Source organism: Lithobates pipiens, unplaced genomic scaffold (genome assembly GCF_037356315.1).
Source record: "Lithobates pipiens isolate NorthernLeopardFrog02 unplaced genomic scaffold, aLitPip1_a1.2 Scaffold_23, whole genome shotgun sequence".
In the NCBI taxonomy this organism is placed as follows: domain Eukaryota; kingdom Metazoa; phylum Chordata; class Amphibia; order Anura; family Ranidae; genus Lithobates; species Lithobates pipiens.
The window spans coordinates 215,779,528-215,794,003 of NW_027507785.1; the positions used below are offsets into that span (position 1 = coordinate 215,779,528).

Here is a 14,476-nt window from a genome sequence, read left to right on the forward strand (position 1 = left end):
GCACTGACAGGCTGACCCCCCCACCCACTCATGCATCTATTTCCCAAAGACAACCTCTAGATATGACGCTGAGCATGTGCATTTAACCTCTTTGGTCGACCATGGCGAGGCCTGTTTTGAGTGGAACCTGTTCTGTTAAACTGCTATATGGTCTTGGCCTCCATGCTGCAGCTCAGTTTCAGGGTCTTGACAATCTTCTTATAGCCCAGGCCATCTTTATGTAGATCAACAATTTTTTTTTTTTCAGCACCTCAGATAGTTCTTTGCCATGAGGTGCCATTTTGAACTTCCAGTGACCAGTATGAGCGAGTGTGAGCGATAACACCAAATTTAACACACCTGCTCCCCATTCACACCCAAGACGTTGTAACACTGAGTCAGATGACACCAGGGAGGGAAGATGGCTAATTGGGCCCAATTTGGACATTTTCACTTATGGGTATAAAATTATTTACAAAAATGTAAGGGGTGTACTCACTTTTGTCATATACTGTATATTTAGTCCTATTGATTGCATAGGTATAGTCCACTGTTATCACCATCAGGAAAGCTGCCCTGAGAAATGATGTGTAGCCATCACAGGAAGTAGCCACAAAGAGCATGCCGGTGATTAACAGTGCTGATATGCAACAAAGGATGAAAAAAGATGAATCAGTATTTTTTTTAAATGGCAGTGGTTTAAAATGGACATTGCTTTAGCAAAATAAATGTCATTTAGCGTATATGTACTTTGTATATGGTATTGGGTTGACCAAACATTTTTGCAGAAACTACTCAGGTACTACCAGAGAAAACAACATTGGCAAGCCTAGTCTTGGCAAACAAAAACACCTTCTCAGGCTCAAATACATGAAGAGGATTAGCACATTTGTTATTAGGTACCACATTTTAACCAGGAAGATGCAACAGCCTTTATCATATACAATAAGGTGAGTGAAGAATCTCATCACCTTTACGTTTAAGCCCTTCAGATCCGCGCTATAGCCAAATGACAGCTACAGCGCAGATCTGCTTTACCGGGAGGCCGTCAATGGATGGCCTCCCCTTTGCACGCTCCCCACAACCCCCTGAAGGGCGCACGTGAATGACAATGAGACTCGGGTGATCGAAGATGAGTATGGGGTTAATCCCGACCCCTTACCACGTGATCAGTTGTCAGCCAATGACAGATGATCACGTAATGTAAACAGAAGATTGGTAATCGTTTTTTTTTTTTTCTTCTTACGATGACAGCGTGAGAAGAAAAAAAAGCTGATCGCTGGCTTCTGTTGAAGGGACATTGGTCCCGAAGAGGAAGAGGTATAGCTGCATCATATTTGCCCACCAGTACCGCCTGTCAGTGCCACAAATCAGTGCCCACCAGTACTTAAGTGCCAGCAATTAGTGCCACCTATCAAAGCCCACCAGTGCTGCCGATCAGTGCCCATCACTGCCACCCATTAGTGCCCTTTAGTGCCATCTATCAATGCAGTGCAGTGCCACCTCTGTGCCCACCAATGCCACCTGATCAGTGCCACCTATTAGTGCCCATCAGTGGCCATTAGTATAGCCTCATCAGCATACATCAATGAAAGAGAAAAATTACCTGTTTGCAAAATTTATTAACAAAATACAAAACTTTTTTTTTTTTTTTAATCCGGTCTTTTTAATAAAAAAAACCCAGAGGTGATCAAAATTGGTCTGGACAGGATCGGGGTTTAGGTGCCCAGTAAGCAAGTAGTTAATATCGTCCAATACATTTCTCTTTGAAGTACCCTCCTGGGATCATTCCCTTGTGAAGTTTTTATTTAGTTCAAACCCAAGTGGTGCCCCTCAGTGGATCTCCTTAATGGTCTGTCCACTGCCAGATTCCATTAGTGCTCAGTAAGTTGGCTAAGATTTTTATTTTTTTCGATCAAAAGAATTTTTACTGTGCTAATTGTAATACATCACAGGTTACATTAAAAAAAAATATATATAATTTTTATATCAGTAGATATGCGAAATACAAATAAAGGGAGCAAAACCATAGCACAACATGAAATTAAATGATAAACCTTATAGAAATGAAAAAAAGAAATAAATGTTTTTCCGGCATACTCGCTATAAACCTGTAATCTAAACCTTGGGGTGTTTTTATTTTTTTTTTTTTTTTTTGTAGGACTATACTTTCACAAAAGGTCTTGTATGGTAAGTATGTAATGATGCACCGTTCAATGGCTGAGGTGCGATCTCTCAGCTTTTGCATGTCTTGGGGGAGGAATGACATTTCAGTTTTCACCTCAACGTCGGATGCCAGGGCTGTGATAGGTTGCATGACATCACTGCAGAAAAAATATCTTGCAGCATAGGTTCTGGCCCAGCTGAGTCTGGAATCATGGCCATATGCAGGGCTTGAACAATCGGGGTTGTACTCAGTGTCCCATGGAAGTAATGGTGCCGTTGGATCCTTGAGTGGCACTGTGTCGTCAGTGTCAGACTGAGGGCAGCTGTGGTCTTCCAGCATGTCTCCGGGGCAGCTCCGAGGAGTCCCGTGCACCAGGCATGGAGAACATCTTTTCAGCTGCCTCCCTGTACTACTTCTTGGCAGATTTCTGTGCCAAGATGCCATCTTGGGCCACATGGTCTGGAGCAAGGTGAGTAGCAAAGCCGTGTCTAGAAATCTCATCGGTGAGCAGGAGACACAGCAGCCAGTGAAGTAGAGATGCAGAAATCGCCACAGGGCTAAATGCAGGATAAAAGAGCGGAGATTCGGCGGGGCTCCCAAGCCACACCTAAGTTGGTTGAGATTGAAATAAATAATGACTTGAGGTCTTCTGGCTGATGGTCTTATTTTTTTTTATTATTAACGCACTGTGTAGGTATGACTAATGAGATCATCAATATCAGTAGTCTTCGTGCTTTTCCATCACTGAACTCTTTGGTCAATATGCTAAAGGAAGTGGATAGCTAAAGTCTGAATGATCACCATGACTAATAGCACTTTCGTTCTCGTTCACTGACTGACACAGCTCATTATTCTTGACCATGGGGTTGTTACGCCACCTTCAGGAGAGGACTAGGCAGAACATGTTATACATGTGAAACAAAAAACAGACCTTTATAGTTCCACTCAGGGGGCGGTCCCTCCAGTAACAACCCCTCAGCCTGCTTCCTGCAGCTTCAGTTTTTTTCTGCTAGGAACCCTCCGGGACCGTTGGTCCTGGGAATTTTTTGCTGAAGTTTGCCTTTTGCGCAAGATTTGGATCCTGTGATCTATCAACAGCCGGCTGGGTGACAGGCTGGATACCCTTATCCTTGTAGTCTCCCCAGCCTGGCCATCGAGCGTGTGCCATAGACCATAGTTACGCTCTGGGTCAGCCATGACATGCCCCTCAGTCTCCAGGGGTGGCCCGTGAGTCCAACGCTCCGGGGCACACATATGACTGGGCTACTAATATCTGTGCCATGGCCAGCAGCCACCCCGTACTCTTCGGGAGTGGGTCTGTGATGTGATGTCCCCAGCTCGTCCGGATGGTAAGTACAGCTCTCCCTGCCTCGGCAGGGTTGAGCAGTATGGCTGTCACCTACCTGGTGATGGAGCCTGATATGCAGAGGACGGCCTCTCTTACAACTCTGACTTGGAGCCCCTGATAGAGCTGACAGGAAGCACCGAGATGCAGAATCGCACGAGTGCCTGGTGGGATCGCTGGATCGGAGCACTCGGCCGGGCTGTAGAGGTGTCTGTAGAACTCCCAGAGCAGTGATAGGCAGGTAGCTGGAACAAGTAGACAACTGATCCCCACAGGCAGGAGTGCAGATGCAGCAGAAGGGATGGTGGCACCCTCAAGGCTGAAGAGAAGGCAAGTACAAGCAGGCCGGGTCATACACAACGGGCACGTCAGGAACAGGGGCTGAAGAAGAAGCAGAATCAGATTACAGGCCGGGTCGTCAACAGGCTGGCAGCGGAGTAGCAGAAGGAACAGGCAGGTGCGGAGTGGGGGACAAGCCGGGGTCGGATGCAGGCAGGAAACAGGAACGTCAGGAAGCAAGCCGGGTCACAACAGGAACAGAAGTCAGGTAGCTAATTGCAGGTTACACAGGGAACTCTGTAGAGCAGACAGCACTGAGCCTGGAAACTGATTTTAAATAGCCTGTTTGGGCGGACAAAGCTGTCACATGGTGCGTGCACACCAATGGCATCCTGACAGGGGCAGAGGTAATAGGTCATCTTCTTCTGCAGCCATCTTGGGTGCTGGCATGCCCTTCCTGACAATGGCATTCCCTGGGAGGTCGATTCGGGGGTCCCTCTCTTCTCTCCCTATCTTCCCTCCCCCATGGGGGATGCTGCATGATGGGCTGCTGAGCGTTGTGTGTGCCTGTAGCCAGGGGTTCCCCGGGGGGGCTCTTACCTGGATGGGGGGGGTTGCGCTGGGTGGCTTTGTCCGTGAGTGTCTGTGGTCTCCCCGCTGGGTGTCTGGAGGTCTGCATATGCTGATCGCCATAGCACTGTTCTGCCGCTATTTTCATTGCCCTTTCCCTGTGTATAGTTGTTTGTCGGCCATGTTTGGTGTGCCTCAGTGGAAAGCATGGTCAGGAGCCATTTTGCTGTAGTTCGGCGGCCATTTTCCCTGTGATTATGTCCCTTATACTGGGTGGCCAGTGGCCATTTTGTTGTAGAACAGCGTGGTTTCTGACACCTGAGAGCTAACACAGGCACTTGTAGCTGAACGGCGCAGAACTCGGTCAGGGTGGCGAGTACTGCAGTGGGGGCCCCTCAGTCTGCAACAGCTAGGAGGTGGGACTGTGCACCTGTCCTAAGTCCCCAAAGGTGGCAGACAGGGTGGGTCAGCATGGCTTTAGAAACTGGTGTTTCTTCCCCTGAACTCCCAGTATTTGCAACCGGCTCGCCTGCAAACAGTCCAGTGCTTTTGGACACTTTGTCGGCGGTCCTTGATACATTCGTTACCAGGATGGAGGCGGGGTGCAGGCGCAAAGGTGGTAAAAAGCAGCCCCTGCCCCCCCATCCTCCAAGGAGAGCTTTGACGCAGACTCGGGCCCTGCTGAGACTGGTAGCCCCTGCTCTGTCGTTTCAGATGATGCTGACCAGGACCGATCGGACAGTGAGGATGAGTCCCCCTTCCAGGTCCGTGCCAGACAAAGCGCTAGTTGGAGCACTTATCACAGCTGTGCGTGATACCCAGAAAATTCAGGATACAGCAGATCCTTCTGCTGAAGTAGTGGTGCCTTTTGGGTCCCGTAAACCAGCCCATGCATCTACGGTGTATTATTTTGATAAGTTCATATACAAGGAATGGGAAGACCGCAACGGACCTTTTCGGTCCCAAAAAGAATGGCGGTGCGTTACTCCTCTGAGGAGAGCCTTCTTAAAAAATGGTCGGCTCCTCCAGTCGTGGACCCCCCAGTATGCAGGTTAAACACAAACCCGGTAGAGGGGGCTCCTGCGTTTAAGTACCCCATGAACAGGAAGGCCGTGGCAGTGGTCCATTCCTTGTTTACGGTTGTGGGGTCAGCAGTGCGACCAGTACAGGCCTCAGCACTTGTGTCGCAGACACTTACTGAGTGGGCAAAACTTTTCAACCATGAGTTGGGGAAGCAACACGCCTCCCCTGTCTGCGTGGAACCAGCAGACCAGTTAGTGTAAGGCCTTAAGTACATTTGTGATGTGGCTCTGGATACGGTCCCTCTGTTATCCAGGGCTTCAGTGTCAGCAGTGGTGCTAAGGCGCCTGATTTGGCTAAAATGCTGGTCTGCGGACCAAGCATCTAAGAAGCCCTGACGGTTCTCCCCTTCCTTGGTGAGCGGCTCTTTGGAGCTTCGTTGGATGACATCATTAAGAATGCCACAGGGGGAAAGAGTACCTTACTCCTGCAGACCAGAAAGACTAAGGAGCCATGCCGCAGGCAAGGGCCCTCATTTTCCACTCAAGAGGCTTTTTCGTTCGCCCTGGGCTTCGGCTAAACGCTCCCAGCCCGACAGGACGACCTCCGAGGGACAAAAGCGTCCCTGGAACCGCAAGGGTAACAAGCCTGTGAGCAAATGTGCTACCACATGAAGGTTTGCCCCTGTCCGTTTCTCAGGTGGGGGGTCACTTTCGGGAGTTTGCAGCGGGTGGGCCTCTCGGCTGTCCAACCAATGGGTCTGCGAACTGATTTCCTCTGGCTACAAGATATAGTTCCTCTCTTGGCCACCAAACAGATGCTTCCCCTCCAGCATACCCGTACTCCTGGCTCGCAGAGAGTCCCTAATGGGGGCAGTAGGGGACCTGCTAAGTCGCAGGGTGATAGTGCCTGTTCCGGAGTCGGAAAGGTTCCAGGGGTTCTATTCCAATCTGTTTGTAGTCCCCAAAAAGGAAGGGGTACGTCCAATCTTGGACCTGAAATCCCTCAATTGCTTTGTAAAAGTATAGAGGTTCAGAATGGAATCAGTTCGCTCAATGGTCGCTGCACTCCATCAAGGGGACTCCCTGTCTTTGGACATCCAGGATGCGTACCTGCACATACCCATATGCCTCCGGCATCAGAGGTTTCTGCGATTTGCAGTTGGAGAAGCCCACTACCCGTTTGTGGCTCTCCCCTTTGGCTTGGCATCAGCTCCCTGAGTCTTTACCAAGGTATTGGCCCCAATTTTGGGATTGTTGCGACAACGCGGGATCGCAATTGTAGGCTACCTAGATGATCTCTTCCTGAGAGCATCTTCCGGCACAGAATTGGAGGAGGATATGGCAATCACCATGCAAACCTGCAGGGTGGCTGTTGAACCTGAAGAAGTCGATGCTTATACCAACTCAGCGCTTGGAGAACCTGGGCCTATTTCTGGACTCCATGGAAGCGAGAGTGTTTCTCCCTTCAGACAAACTGCAGACTCTCAGAACTTCGGTAAAACTATTGATGAACCGCAGGTGGTCGTTGCTACGCTTTTGCATGCAAGTCCTGGGGCTCATGGAGGCCTCCTTCGAGGCAGTGCTGTACGCCCAGTTTCATACCAGAGTCTTGCAGAAGGAGAATCCAGGACAAGAGATCCTTGGGCAGACGCATCAGATGCGCTGGTGGCTCCGTGGGATCAGTACCGACTGATCTATGCCTTCCCTCTGCTAAAGCTACTACCACATCTGTTGCACAGAGTGGAGACCAAGGGGATTCCAGTAATTCTGATTGTCCCAGATTGGCCTTGGCGCCCCTGGTACACCGACCTAATACGCCTGGTTGCGGATGCTCCCTGGTGACTACCGATGCGAGAAGACCTTCTGTCTCAAGGTCCGATTCTCCATCCTGCTTTACCATCGCTGGTTTTAATGGCTGTTGAGAGCCAGGTGCTAAGGAACCGAGGCCTCTCGGACTCGGTGATTTCAACCATGCTGAGAGCACAGAAATCTTCTTCTCTGAAGATAAACCATCATACCTGGAAGGCCTACATATCCATGTGTGAAGAGAAAGGATGGCGTCCGCGTACCTATTCTGTTTCCAGGATCCTGCTGTTTATACAGTGAGGAGTACACCAGAAATTGTCTTTAAGCACCATTAAAGGACAAATATCAGCCTTGGCTGTCTTTTTTTCAGCGACCCCTGGTGGCTCATTCTCTAGTGAGCACTTTTATTCAGGGGATCCGGCATGTAGTTCCTCCGGTGCGTCCACCTTTACCTCCGTGGGATCTGAACCTGGTGTTATCGGCGCTTCACAAACCGCCATTTGAGAACATCAGAGGAATTCCTTTGTTGACTCTTTCCCAGAAAGTGGTCTTCCTAGTGGCCATTACATCGGCCAGGAGGGTTTCAGAACTGATGGCCTTGTCTTGCAAGTCGCCCTATCTGGTTATCCATAAAGATAAGGTGGTGTTGCGTCCGCAACCTTCTTTTCTGCCGAAGGTGGTTTCAGCGTTTCACATCAATAAAAACATTGTGTTACCATCTCTGTGTCCTAAACTGACACATCCTAAGGAGGTGGCCCTTTATTCCCTGGACGTGGCCTGATCTCTAAGGGTGTATTTGTGTGCCTCGGCTCCTTTTCGGAAGTCAGACTCTGTTTCGGTAGCTGGTCTGAAAAAGGGTATGGCGGTCTCGTCAGCCACCATTTCCAGGTGGATCAGACAGATTGTGGTACAGGCCTACGCCTTGAAGGGGCAGGTACCCCCCTTTCCTGTCGCGGCCCATTCCACCAGGGCAATTGGAACCTCTTGGGCCTTCCAACATCAAGTGTCAGTCGCTCAAGTGTGTAAAGCGGCGACTTGGTCATCTGTTCACAAGTTTACCGAATTCTACAAAGTGGATGTCAGCGCATCTTCGGATGCTTGCTTTGGCCACAAAGTTTTGCAGGCGGCCGTGTGATGCTGCAATTGCACTTCTTTTTTTCCGTTTTTTTCTTAAAATACAGTTACTTCTGAGTATAATGCACTGTTGTATTGTTAACCGCAAGTTCTGATGGGGATAGATAAGGTGGTGATTCCCCTATTCTGGTTGTGGGTGAAGCTTTTTTTATGCTGTTCCCACCCCTCGTTATGACACTGCTTTGGGACGTCCCTATGGTCAAGAATAATGGAGCTGTGTCAGTCAGTGAACGATAGAGAAAAGAATTTTACGGTGAGTACAAAAATCCTATTTTCTCTATCGTTCACTGACTGACACAGCACCCTCCCCTCCTATTGATTTACATTATACTGCTTGTTGACGTACTGAAGCTGCAGGAAGCAGGCTGGGGGCTTGTTACTGGAGGGACCGCCCCCTGGGCGGAACTATAAAGTTCTGTGTTTTGTTTCACATGTATAACATGTTCTGCCTAGTACTCTCCTGAAGGTGGTGTAACAACCCTATGGTCAAGAATAATGGAGCTTTGTCAGTCAGTGAACTTGGTACTTTTTCCACCATGGTTGACTAGAAATTGCAGAAGTACATGTTTAGTGCTTAAAGTGATTGTAAATCCTCACCTTGTAAAACAACCCATTCAGTTTAAAATAGCAATGAAAGGCAAAACATTTTTGTATACATATAAAAAAAAAAAACTAAAAAAGTAGGGCTGGGAAAATTAAAGATGAATTCCTCGATTAATCGTTAATTTTTTTGATCGATCAAAAGTCTTTTGATCGGTACTCACCTCTCCGCTGGCTTCCGGGTCTTCAGAGAGTTCTGTCGGAGATCCGGTGACGTCACTGACATCGACATCACCGGACTCCTCCCCCCTTCCCCAAGTGCCTCCATCTGCTAACTAAGGGAAAGGGGGGAGGAGTCCAGTGACTATGTCTGTGATGTCACCGGACAACCTGGACAGTGATAATGCAGAGTTGCAATGCAAGGAGATCAGCTAAAAGTAGTAAGAGCTGTATGTGCATTATAATTAATTAAAAAAATTGTAGATTAATCGATTAAAAAAAAATAGATTCATCGAACAAGAAAGTAACCGCCCTAAAGAAAAGCATTATAAATACCTTTTTATTTTTTCATCCAGACTAACCATGTGAAATTTCCTCTGTTCTCAGCTGCATAAGAGCTGGGGGAGGAGAAGCAGCAGCACACTGAACTTCCCAGTAAAAGGCTGTGCAGGAGGGGGTGTGCCAAGACAATTTTGATCATTGGAGAAAAGCGCACGGAGTTCCCAGCATAGCTAGAGAACTGCCAGGCTGTGTTCTTATGCCTAGTGTGGTCAGTTTTTAATAGGAAAGTAAAGGGACTGGCAGGACTACCAGTGATTTCACACAAAGGAAGCAATACAAAGAGAACAGGACACTTTTTTCATACAAGTACATGGTACAGCATGCACATATCAGGAATATGACATGTTGGGTTTATATATTGTTTAACCTCTTGCCGACCAGTGCAGCGCGTCGGCACAATGGTATGGCTGGGCAAATGGGTGTACAGGTACGTCCCCTGTAAATCGCAAGCCCACCGCATACTCTGTTCCCGTGGGTCCCGTGGACTCTATGTCTGCCGGGGGCCCGTGATTGTGTCACCGAGTGGCAGAACAGGGAGATGCCTATGTAAACAAGGCATTTACTTGTTCTACCTAGCAACATGACAGAGAACTACTGCTCCTTGTCATTGGGAGTAGTGATCTCTGTCATGTTCTAGTGAGACAATCCCCCCTCCAGAATCACTCCCTAGGACACACTTAACCCCTTAATCGCCCCTTAGTGTTTAACCCCTTCCCTGCCAGTGTCATTCACACAGTAATCAGTGCTTTTTTATAGCACTGATTGCTGTATAAATGACTATGGTCCCAAAATAGTGTCAAAAGTGTCCTCCATAATGTCGCAGTCAAAATAAAAATCGCAGATCGCTGACATTACTAATAACAAAAAAATAATAAAAATGCCATAAATCTATCCCCCTATGTTGTAGACACTATAACTTTTGCACAAACCAATTAATATATGCTTATTGCGTTTTTTGTTTTTTTTTACCAAAAATTTGTAGAAGAATACATATTGGCCTAAACTGAGAAAGAAATTTGTTTTTTTATTTATTTATTGGGGATATTTATGATAGCAAAAAGTAAAAAAAATTTACTATTTTTTTTTCCTTAATGACGTTTTTTTTTTTTTGTTTATAGCACAAAAAATAAAAACCGCAGAGGTGATCAAATACCACCAAAAAGAAAGCTCTATTTGTGGGAAAAAAAAGGACATCAACTTTGTTTGAGTGTAACGTCGCACGACCGTGCAATTGTCAGTTAACCACTTAACAACCGCCCATTGCCGATTAACGGCTTCAGGGCGGTTGTTTAACTCTGAGAAGCCGTTAATTAATGGCCTCCCAGAATTCTGCTCTCGCGCGCCCCCTGTGGACCCGGCGCATCACGGTTTACCACGTGATCGCACCATCAAATGACGGAGTGATCACTTGTAAACAAACCGGCGTCATGTTATGACACCGGTTCCTCCCTCCCCCTCTCTGTACCGATCGGTACAGCGGAGGGGAAAGATCGGTGTTAGCAGGGCTGTGGGCTGCATCTGCAGTGCCCACATCGCTGCTCACCGAATTTAACCCCTCAATTCCCTGCCATTACTCTGCAGTACCCCCCATTACTCTGCAGTACCCCCCATTACTCTGCAGTACCCCCCATTACTCTGCAGTACCCTGCCAATACTCTGCAGTACCCTGCCAATACTCTGCAGTACCCTGCCAATACTCTGCAGTACCCCGCCAATACTCTGCAGTACCCCGCCAATACTCTGCAGTACCCCGCCAATACTCTGCAGTACCCCGCCAATACTCTGCAATACCCCGCCAATACTCTGCAATACCCCGCCAATACTCTGCAATACCCCGCCAATACTCTGCAATACCTGCCAATACCCTGCCATAAATTGCCATACCCAGCCATACTTGGAGATACCCTGCAATACCCAGCCATACTCGGAGATACCCAGCCATACTCGGTGATGCCCTGCAATACCCAGCCATAGACGTCCCCCACCCCTCACCGCCCTCCGGTGCTTCTACCAACTCGCCAATACGATCAAAGCCAGAATCTTTTTTTTTTATTTTTTTTTATTTCAGGCTTCCCAGCCTAGAGGTGAGATGTGGGGTCATATTGACCCCCAGATTTCACTGTAAAGAGGACCTGTCATGCCATATTCCTATTACAAGGGATGTTTACATTCCTTGTAATAGGAATAAAAGTGATCAAAAATTTATTTTTGGGGAAAAAAAATGGCAAACTAAAATAAATAAAGTAAAATGAACAATAAAAAAAAAAAAAAAAAATTGAAAGCACCCCTGTCCCCATGTGCTCGCATGCAGAAGCAAACGCATACGTAAGCCCCGCCCCACATATGAAAACGGTCTTCAAACCACACATGTGAGGTATCACCGTGAACGTTAGAGCGAGAGCAATAACTCTAGCCCTAGACCTCCTCTGTAACTCAAAACATGTAACCAGTAAAAGTCGCCTATGGGGATTTTTACGTAGCAACGTTTGGCGCCATTCCACGGGCATGTGCAATTTTGAAGAGTGACATGTTCGATATCTATTTACCTAACAGAACTTCATCTTTCACTTTATGTAATAATTGGGCTAACTTTACTGTTTTTTTTTTTTTTTTTTTTTAAGCACAAAACTGTTTTTCCCCCAAAAAAATGCGTTCGAAAAATTGCTGCGCAAATACCATGTGAGATAAAAATTTGCAATGACCACCATTGTATTCTCCAGGGTCTTTGCTAAAAAAAAAAAATATAATGTTTTGGGGTTCTGTGTAATTTTTTAGCAAATAAATGATGATTTTTACATGTAGGAGAGAAATGTCAGAATTGTCCTGGGTGCTCCAGAACGCCTGATGGCGCTCCCTGCATTTTGGGCCTCTGTATGTGGCCACGCTGTGTAAAAGTCTCACACATGTGGTATCGCCGTACTCGGGAGTAATAGCAGAATGTGTTTTGGGGTGTAATTTGTGGTATGCATATGCTGTGTGTGAGAAATAACCTGATAATATGACAATTTTGTGGAAAAAAAAAAAAGTAAAGAAAATCTTGATATTGCAAAGAATTGTGGGAAAAAATTACAACTTCAAAAAACTCATCATGCCTCTTACTAAATACATTGGAATGTCTTCTTTCCAAAAAGGGGTCATTTGGGGGGTATTTGTACTTTTCTGGCATGTTAGGGTCTCAAGAATTGAAATAGGCCATCAGTACTTCAGGTGTGATCAATTTCCAGATATTTGCACCATAGCTTGTGGACTCTCTAACTTTCACAAAGACCAAATAATATCCACCAATTTGTACTTATTTTTACCAAAGATATGTAGTAGTATAAATTTTGGCCAAAATTTATGAAGAAAAAATTACTAATCTGCAAAATTTTATAACAGAAACGAAGAAAAATAAATTTTTTCACAGAATTTTCGGTCTTTTTTCTTTTATAGCATAAAAAACTGAGAGGTGATTAAATACCACCAAAAGAAAGCTCTATTTGTGTGAAAAAAGGACAAAAATTTCATTTGGGTACAGTGTTGCATGACTGAGTAATTGTCATTCAAAATGTGAGAGCACCAAAAGCTGAAAATTGGTCTGGTTATTAAGGGTGTTTAAGTGCCCAGTGGTCAAGTGGTTAAACTGACGCAGTGCCATAATCGCAAAAAGTGCTCTGGTCAGGAAGGAGGTAAATCCTTCCGGAGCTGAAGTGGTTAAGTAGAATATCAGATATTTTACCTTGTTTTCATTGGTGCGTGGATGTAGTGCTGTCTCAGAAGGGGCTTTATTTGTGACTTTTGAAAGAAGCAGTTGGCAAGTTTCTATCCACTCATCACATGAACCCTGGGGAAGGAAAGAGCAAGATGATGAAGACCAAGAAGAACAATATATCAGAACATTACAATGAAAAGGGAACATGAAAAAAAATGCACCCTAAAGCCTGGTACACACTAATAGTTATAGTGGTAAACACTAATAGTTTTTTTGTTTTCATTCAACCTACTGGGTTGAATGAAAAAAAAACTGATAGCTCTGGTCGGAGCTGCTGTACAAACAATCAGGGGCGGACTGACCAGTCGGTCACTCGGACGCCGCCCGAGGACATTAGGGGCCCGGACTTGGCCACTTGCAGAGGCTGAATTACATGCCGTGATGCGGATAATAATACTGCTAACTGCGCATTGCTCCCTGCCAGCCCCTCCTTCCCTCCCGTCCGTCCCAGGTGCTTGTACTGTATGCGTTGTGACATCACCTGGGACGGACAAGAAGAGTGGAGGGGCCGGTGGGGAGCAGCGCCCAGTTAGATGTATGGTTATTGGCATCCGTGACTCGGTGAGTGAAGCTGAGACACCAGGGCCGCCACACGTGATGGAGGTGTACAGATGTATGGGCCCCGGGTCCCCCCACCCCACAGTGTCCTCTTGGCTGTGTGCATATCCTCCTGTGTGCATGTCCCGTGTCCCCCTGTGTGCATGTCCTTTGCTGTGTGAGTGTCTCCCTGTGTGAATGTCCTCCTGTGTGTGTGCATTCTCCCTCCAGTGTCCCCCTGTATGTGTGCATTCTCCCCCCAGTGTCCCCCTGTGTGTGTGCATTCTCCCTCCAGTGTCCCCCTGTGTGTGTGTGTGTGTGTGTGTGTGTGTGTGTGTGTGTGTGTAATCCCTCCAGTGTCCCCCTGTGTGTCTGCATTCTCCCTCCATTGTCCCCCTGTGTGTCTGCATTCTCCCTTCAGTGTCCCCCTGTGTGTCTGCATTCTCCCTCCAGTGTCCCCCTGTGTGTGTGTGCATTCTCCCTCCAGTGTCCCCCTGTGTGTGTGCGTTCTCCCTCCAGTGTCCCCCCCCCCGTGTGCGTTCTCCCTCCAGTGTCCCCCCCCGTGTGTGCATTCTCCTTCCAGTGTCCCCCCCCTGTGTGTGCGTTCTCCTTCCAGTGTCCCACGTGTGTGTGTTCTCCCTCCAGTGTCCCCCGTGTGTGTGTTCTCCCTCCAGTGTCCCCCCGTGTGTGTGCATTCTCCCTCCAATGTCCCCCCTGTGTGTGTGCGTTCTCCCTCCAGTGTCCCCCCATGTGTGTTCTCCCTCCAGTGTCCCCCCGTGTGTGTT

At 47.3% G+C, this 14,476-nt stretch overlaps 1 protein-coding gene across 2 annotated transcripts in view; it reads right to left on the minus strand.

Moving 5' to 3' along the window:
- Positions 1-14,476, minus strand: part of AXDND1 (axonemal dynein light chain domain containing 1) — a 162,418-nt gene that overhangs the window by 27,918 nt on the left and 120,024 nt on the right. For both annotated transcript variants that reach the window (XM_077452841.1, XM_077452840.1), the window contains exon 20: positions 13,122-13,226. In XM_077452841.1, the coding sequence (XP_077308967.1) occupies positions 13,122-13,226 (105 nt within the window). The remainder of the gene's footprint in view (positions 1-13,121; positions 13,227-14,476) is intronic.